This window comes from Plasmodium falciparum, assembly GCF_000002765.6.
Source record: "Plasmodium falciparum 3D7 genome assembly, chromosome: 10".
Taxonomy (NCBI): domain Eukaryota; phylum Apicomplexa; class Aconoidasida; order Haemosporida; family Plasmodiidae; genus Plasmodium; species Plasmodium falciparum.
Window position 1 is genome coordinate 320151 of NC_037281.1, and position 8306 is coordinate 328456.

The 8306-nt window shown below is 20.5% G+C and overlaps 1 protein-coding gene across 1 annotated transcript; it reads left to right on the plus strand.

The window, feature by feature from the left end:
* Nucleotides 1-860: 860 nt before the first annotated feature.
* On the plus strand, nt 861-8000 carry PF3D7_1008000 (histone deacetylase 2; the record flags this gene model as incomplete). The annotated part of the gene is made up of 1 exon (XM_001347327.1): nt 861-8000. One exon carries the CDS (start codon nt 861-863, stop codon nt 7998-8000), a length of 7140 nt encoding a protein of 2379 aa, XP_001347363.1.
* Between the last annotated feature and the right edge of the window lie 306 nt (nt 8001-8306).

Genomic DNA, 8306 nt, shown 5'->3' on the forward strand with positions numbered 1-8306 from the left:
TAATATATTATTACTATTGTATATTTATGTTTTTTCTATGTATCTTTATTTTTTTAGTATTTAATTAATATATGTATCAAAATTTGCCTATAGGATATTTTAACATAATGTTTAAAAAAATCATAAAAATAAAAAAATATATATTATTTCTCTTGTATGTTTATAACTATGTGTGTACACATTAATCGTTTTTCTTTTTTTAAAGTTTAATACAAATTATGAAAAATAAATGATGATATATGTATAAAAATATATGTTTTGTCTAAATTTTTTTTTTTTCTAGAAATATATATATATATATATATATATAATTATACACCCAAAGCGTTTACATTTTTTATTATTTTTATTATTTTTATTATTTTTTATTTTTATGTATTTATTTTTTATTATTAATGTTTTATTTTATTTTATTTTATTTCATTTTTTGCTTGTCCTTACCACCATATCATAATATATTTATTATCTTAAATGAATAAACCTGATGTATAATATTCGAGAGTTCTGTCTCCAGGAATATTTAAGAAAAGAGATGATAAGAAACATGTGCGTAATAACAAATACAACTTATTAAAAAAATAAGTATACACAACCATAAACACATATATACATATATATATATATATATATATATATATATACATATACATATATATATTACTCATTTGTTTATTTATTTGTTTATTTATTTGTTTGCCTATTTGTTTATTTTTTTTTCATCATTATATCTTATTATATACATATATATATTTTTTTTTGTTTATTTTTTAATATATATATATATATATATATATCGTTCAACACATATTAAGTATATGTTAACATCATAAATTAACCGTAAGAGCTCGAACCATTCAACTATGAAAAAAAAAATTACAAATCATAAAAAAAAAAATGAGAATGCAAAATTAAATATTGATCACGATAATTCATCTGATGATAATGACAAAACTCCACAAATAGATAACATCTTTAAAAATCTTATTGTCGATAGTTATAAAAGTATAAATGATATAAACAATTATATGAGACAATCGAATTTATTGTATAATGAAAAAAAAAGTAAGAAAAATAAAACACACCCATTAGATAGTAAAAATACGACAGATAGGAAATATAATAAATATAGAAGAAATGAACAGAATATGAATAAAGTAATAAATTATGATGATAAAAAAAATTATGATGATATAGAAAATTATGACAATATTGAAAATTATGACAATATTGAAAATTATGATAATGTTGAAAATTATGATTATAAGTTACCATATGATGAGGATATAATATATGACGAGAAACAAAATAATAGTGATGTTGTCATTATAGGATACAAGAATTTTAAAAAGGGAAAGAAGAAAATTTCTCTTGACAGTTTTAATAGTGAGCTAAGCCCACAAAGTAACACATCTCCAATATATATAAAAAAAAAAATTAATGAAATTAATTATCATTTTATACAAAAGAAAAAAAAAAAAAAAAACCAAAAAAATGGTGAACTAAATAAGAAATATTCCAAAAAATTATCAATTAATAAAAAAAATAAAAAATATGAAAAACATAAAAAATATGAAAAACATAAAAAATATGAAAAACATAAAAAATATGAGAAAAATAAAAAATATGAAAAAAATAAAAAATATGAGAAAAATAAAAAATATGAGAAAAATAAAAAAAATGAGAAAAATAAAAAAAATGAGAAAAATAAAAAACGTGAAAAAAATAAATCAGGTCTTATAAATAACGTTAAGAAAATCAAAAGAAATAAAAAGTCCTTGTCAGAAGAAAACCTAAATGATTCTCTTTTTAGTAATGATGAACAAGTTAATGAAAATAAATATATATTAGATAAATTATTAATTTCCTTAAAAAATAATAGTGATGCCAACATACATAAAAAGAAAAATTTTTATATTGAATATGAAGGTAATGATGATTTTACAAGTTTTAATAGTAAAGAAAATCCAAACGATTACTTTTTATGTATGGATAATGATGAAATAAATAATAAGCTTAATAAAAATAAAATGTACAGTTCATCATATAGTACTACCAAAAAAAAATATATATATAAGTCACATAAAGGTTTATATGATAACGACTATATGTTTAATAATAACATTTTTAATAATAAAATTTATAACAATGAAATGTATAATAATAAATTTAATATTTATAATCATAACATTCCTAGTAATAAAAATTATAAAACAAATTTGAAAGGAAGAATGTCACTTCAAATGTCACATGATATATCTCAAGAAGCATTAAATACTCGAAATTATTTTGAAAATAATAAAAATTTTGAGAAAGAAAGATTAAAAAAAAAAATGAGGAAAATAAGAGAGCTAAACCTTTTAAACAATAATGTAGAATATGATTGTATAGGATTTGTTTGTGATGAAGAATATATGTGTGAAAAATTACATTTCGATGAGAATCATGTAGAAAGTCCAGATCGTATTAAATGCATTATTAAAGCTTTAAAAGAAAAGAAATTAATAAATAAAATGGTTCAAATAAAATGTAGAGAAGCTTTATATGATGAAATTAGAGAATGTCATTCAAGTACACATATTAATAATATATTTTATTCCTTAAAAAAAAAATTAAAACATAATAATCAAAGTGTTATATATCCTTTTGATAAACACGATACGTATTATACATCATATACAGGAACTGTTTCTATTAGGGCTATTGGCGGTTTATTAAATTTATGTGATGTTATTTTATGTGATAAAAAAGATAAATTTAAATATATAGATTTTAAAAAGTCTTTACGTTATAATTATGATTTTTATAAAAATGTGAATACAAATTCTATAAAAAGAAATTATGAATCTAATAATATGTATCATAAAAAATTTTTGAGACGTTCAAAATCAGAGAGTAGTATATATAGGAAATGTACTACCTACGATACGTTTAATGATTTTGCATTATTGAATCATAATAAGAATGTATATAAAATGAATACATATCATGAACAAATTGAAAAAAAAAATAATAATAATATTATTAATAGTAATAATAATAATAATAATAATAATAATAATAATATAAATTGTTCTGTATATAATTATAAGAATGAAATAGACGTGCAAAACGATATACATAATATAAATAATATTAATATGAATAATAATATTATATCTGAAGAAAATAATTTAGATTTAGAAGCGGCTGATTATAATTTTGGTAATGAGAAGGATGAACACACAAACGAATCATATAATGAAGAGAATAATATTAATCAGAAAAAGGATTATATAAGCCAATCGAATAGTAGCCATAATTCTTATTATAATGAAATACATCAAGGAGATAGTATTGATTATAATAATAATAATATAAATAACGATTCTGCTATATCTAATAAATTAAGTATATGTGAAAAATTGAGCATGGATAATAAGCTAAGCAGTATATCGAATAATAGTAATCATCAAGATATTCTTCCCAATTGTTTTAAGAATGATGAAGAAAATATACATAAGGATAAGAACAGAGATGAAATAATAAATTGTAATAATACAAATGTAATAGAAACGGAGTATTTAAATAAAATATGTGAAAATGATAATTATACAAATAATTATGAAGAGAATTATAAAAATAATTCTTTCCTCAATAGTAATAATTCAGATATTTTTAATTTACCTTATAGAAGTTATTCTTCGACCGTTTATAGTATGGATGATTGTAATGATGTGAACACATTTACGGATATTAATTGTGGATTCGCGGCTATTAGACCTCCTGGACATCATTGTAGTAGGAGCCATCCTTCGGGATTTTGTATTTTTAACAACATTAGTGTAGCTTGTAAATATATTTTTAAGAAATATGGGATAAGAAAAGTTTTTATATTTGATTGGGATGTACATCATGATAATGGGACTCAGGAAATATTTTATGGAGACAAGGATGTTCTTTGTTTCTCCATACATCGATTTGATAAAAAGGTGGAAGAAAAGAATAAGAAAAAGAGACATGTCAATAAAAAGAAGAAGAAAAAAAAATATGACATTAAGAAGGATGATGATAATAAAAAGGATGATGATAATAAAAAGGATGATGATAATAAAAAGGATGGTGATAATAAAAAAGATGATGATAATAAAATATATGGTGATAATAAAATATATGATGATAACAAAAAAGATGATGATAACAAAATATATGGTGATAACAAAAAAGATGATGATAACAAAATATATGGTGATAACAAAATATATGGTGATAATAAAATATCCAATTTAGAGAAAAACTTAAAATACGAAAAAACATCTAATAATTATAAAAAATATAAAAGAAAAAATAAAAAATCTAGAAAAAGATATGAAGAAAATTTATTTTATCCTAGAACTGGTGCAAAAAATGAGTTAGGAGAAAAAGAAGGATATAAATTTAATATTAATGTACCATTAGAAAAAGGCTATAATAATTGTGATGTATATTATGTTTTTAAATATTTATTGTTACCAATATTAGAAAAATTTAGACCAGAATTTATTTTTATTTCTTGTGGATTTGATGCATCCATTAATGATCCATTAGGCAAATGTAACTTGACACATAATTTATATCAATGGATGACATTTCAACTAAAACATTTTGCTAATATTTTTTGTAATGGTAGAATAATTTTAGTCTTGGAAGGTGGATACAACCTAAATTATTTACCAAAATGTGCCTTAGCATGTATTAAAGCGTTAATAAAGAAAAATAAAAGCACAACGACTGATAAAGAATTTATTAAAAAATTGTATCAAAATAATGTAAATAATAAGGAAACCAATATTTTGAATAATCAGAAGGAATGTATTTCTAATCAAGATTCATCGAAAAGGTTTTTGGATGCACATGAAGAAAAAAAAAAAAAAAACGACGAAAAGAATGTAAACCGTTGTGATAATATGAATGATGCACAGCATATTCATGGTAGTAATAATATAAATGATGCACAACATATTCATGGTAATAATAGTATGAATGATGCACAACATATTAATGATAATAATAGTATTAATGATGCACAACATATTAATGGTAATAATAGTATGAATGATGCACAACATATTAATGGTAATAATAGTATGAATGATGCACAACATATTAATGGTAATAATAGTATGAATGATGCACAACTTATTAATGGTAGTAATAATACGAATGATATGTATGATAAACATTATTTGAATAATCACAATTTAGATAACAATATAGATGAAAAATTAAAAAGTAATAAAACGTATGAATCGCTTGTTTCAACAAATTGTGTTCAAAAGAATGAATTTCTGAATTACCCTAAAAATAATTTTATAAATAAAAAAAATATGAGTGATCATGCAAATTTTTATAAATTAAAATATTCCTCATATGATAAATATGAAAATAAAGATATAAATTATTATTTTAGAAGATTACATACAAATAATAATATCGTTTCACGAACTAAAAAATTAATTACCAGTGGATTGTTACATTATTCTACTTATAAAGTTATTAAATATTTTTTAAACGTATTAAAAGGAGAACCATACCATTTAGATATCGAATTACCAACTTATAATGAATTTATAAAAAAAAAAAAATTGGAAGGTAGAGAAATCAATCCAGAAAGAAAAATTAAAATTAAAATTAATAGATCATCAGAATTTAGAAAAAATGATTATTGTTTTAATAGTTATGAAATTATGAATTCATATATGCAACATAAATTAAACAAATTAAAACATATTAATAATATATCTAATAAGAATTTACAAGATATGTTTATAAAACAAAAAAATTTTAAATATACAGATTCTTCAACTACTATATCTAATATATCACAAAGTGATCTATATTTATCAAATGATGATATAAATTATAGTAGTTCTTGTAGCAGTACTTGTAATCGAAGAAAGGTAATTTTATTAAATAAATTAAAACATAAAATAAATCGTGGCTTGAATAATATATATAACACTTCACCTAATAATAACAACAATAATAATAATAATAACAACAACAATAATAATAATTACAATAATTACAATAATTACAATAATTACAATAATTACAATAATAATATGGTGCACACAGAAAAAAAAACATATAAAAAGAAAAGAAAAAATCAAATAAATGATATAAATCTTAATGCTCCTGTACAAATGAATAGGACACAAATTGATACAAATGAAGAAAATGAAAATTTGAATTCTAATAAAAATAAATCTAACAGAACAATTAAAACTAATCAAAACAAATTATTGAGTTATAATTTATCAAATCTTCAAAATATAAATAATATTAATAATACACATATAATACCATATGCCGATTTAGAACATATTAATGATGATAATCATCTGGAGAGCCATAATACATCAAACGAAAATTATATAAATAATTATTATATGAATTGTGATTTAACCAATCTTAAATATAATGAAAATCAGGTATTAAATACATTTAATATATATACCAAAATAAAAAAAGGTTTTATATTCTTTTATGGAAGTGGTCATAGAAATCAATGGATTTTACCGGTACATAATAAAATTACCAAAATTATAAAATTATGTTCCGAATCTGAAGCCTTCTTTTATGCTTGGCTATATCTTAGTTGTTTAAAAAAAATAAATATTTCAAGAACCAAGAACAATTATACGTCCATATTAGATAATAATGAAACTATAGAAAATGTATCTATTCAACTACCTTTTGAAGAACGTGAACATATTCTATGTAAACAATTTATTAAATTTACAGTCCCATGTTATCATATATTTTTAAAGCGAAATCAAATTAATAGCATACGTCAAAAACAAAGTAAACAATGTAAAGATGATAATAATAATAATAATCATAATATTACGAATAATACATTTATGGATTATATGAAAAAGACATATATTGAATGGTCTTCATCGAAGATTTTTAAAAATAATGAATCTATACAATACAATGATAAAATAAATGATGGTACGAATAATATGATATATAACTCATCATCAAATGAAAAAAAAAATAATGTGTTAGAAAATGATAATTCTTTATATCCATTACATATAAATCAAAATATTCAAGAAGAAGCAGAAAAAGATGTAGAAGTAGAAGAAGAACATAAAACTGCTATATGTTTAAGTAATGTTTTAAGTTCGATGAGACATCCATGTGTTATGGATATCAAAATGGGAATTAGATTATATGGTGATGATTGTAATGAAGAATCTATACAAAAGAAGATTGAGAAAGCAAAAAATCGATCATGTTTATCACATGGTTTTCATTTAACTAGTTTAATAGGATGGTCCAAAAAAAAGAAAGAACCTTTTTTTATATCAAAAGAAGATGCACATTCTATAAAAAATGATGATAATTTTGTACAAGCATTTATATCTTATTTTACTGCATGTGATAATATACAGTTATCTATATTATTAATAAAAAAAATACTTATTATATTAGAAGAAATGAAAATCTTTTTTATAGAACAAAATTATTTTGCATTTTATGGAACAAGCCTTTTATTTGTATTCGATTCAGATCCTTCAAAAAAAGAAAATGAGGATAATTATTCATCAAAAGATAAAATAGAAAAAAATGAATTAACAAAAAATATATCTTTATCAAATGAAAATATGATCTCAAATGATGAACACAATAATTCCTTCTATTATAAAGACAAAAAAAATAAATTGTGTGATCAAGATAAAATTAATTTTGAAGAAATATTAAACTTTAAGTTGAACATTGAAAAAGTATTTTATGAATCCTTATCAAATGAAGAAAGAAATATAATCTTACAAAATAAATTAAATCAAAAAATTATTAAAAGTGTTCATGTATATATAATTGATTTTGCACATGCAAGCTTAAATAAAAACCAAAATGATGAAGGATTCTTATTAGGTATTATATCACTACACCGTATAATGGATAAAACAATACAGCGAATAAAAGAATTGTATCTTTCGAATACGGATGTAACGAATGATACCGTGTAAACGAAAAATTATACATATATATATGTATTTATTTATATATTTGTTTATTTATTTATATATACATTTATTTATTTATTTATTTATTTTATTTTTTTATATGTTTAGAAAAAGGTATTATATTATAAAGATATCTTATATATTTTATCTTATTCCATTCTATTTTTACTTTTAAATAATTTTTTTAAACAACAAACATCTTTTTTTTTTTTTTTTTTTTAAATATTCTACATCCGTATTGTAGAAAGAGAATAATTATAAATTCATACATATAAACTATAATTTCGAGTGACGGCAATATGTGTAGCG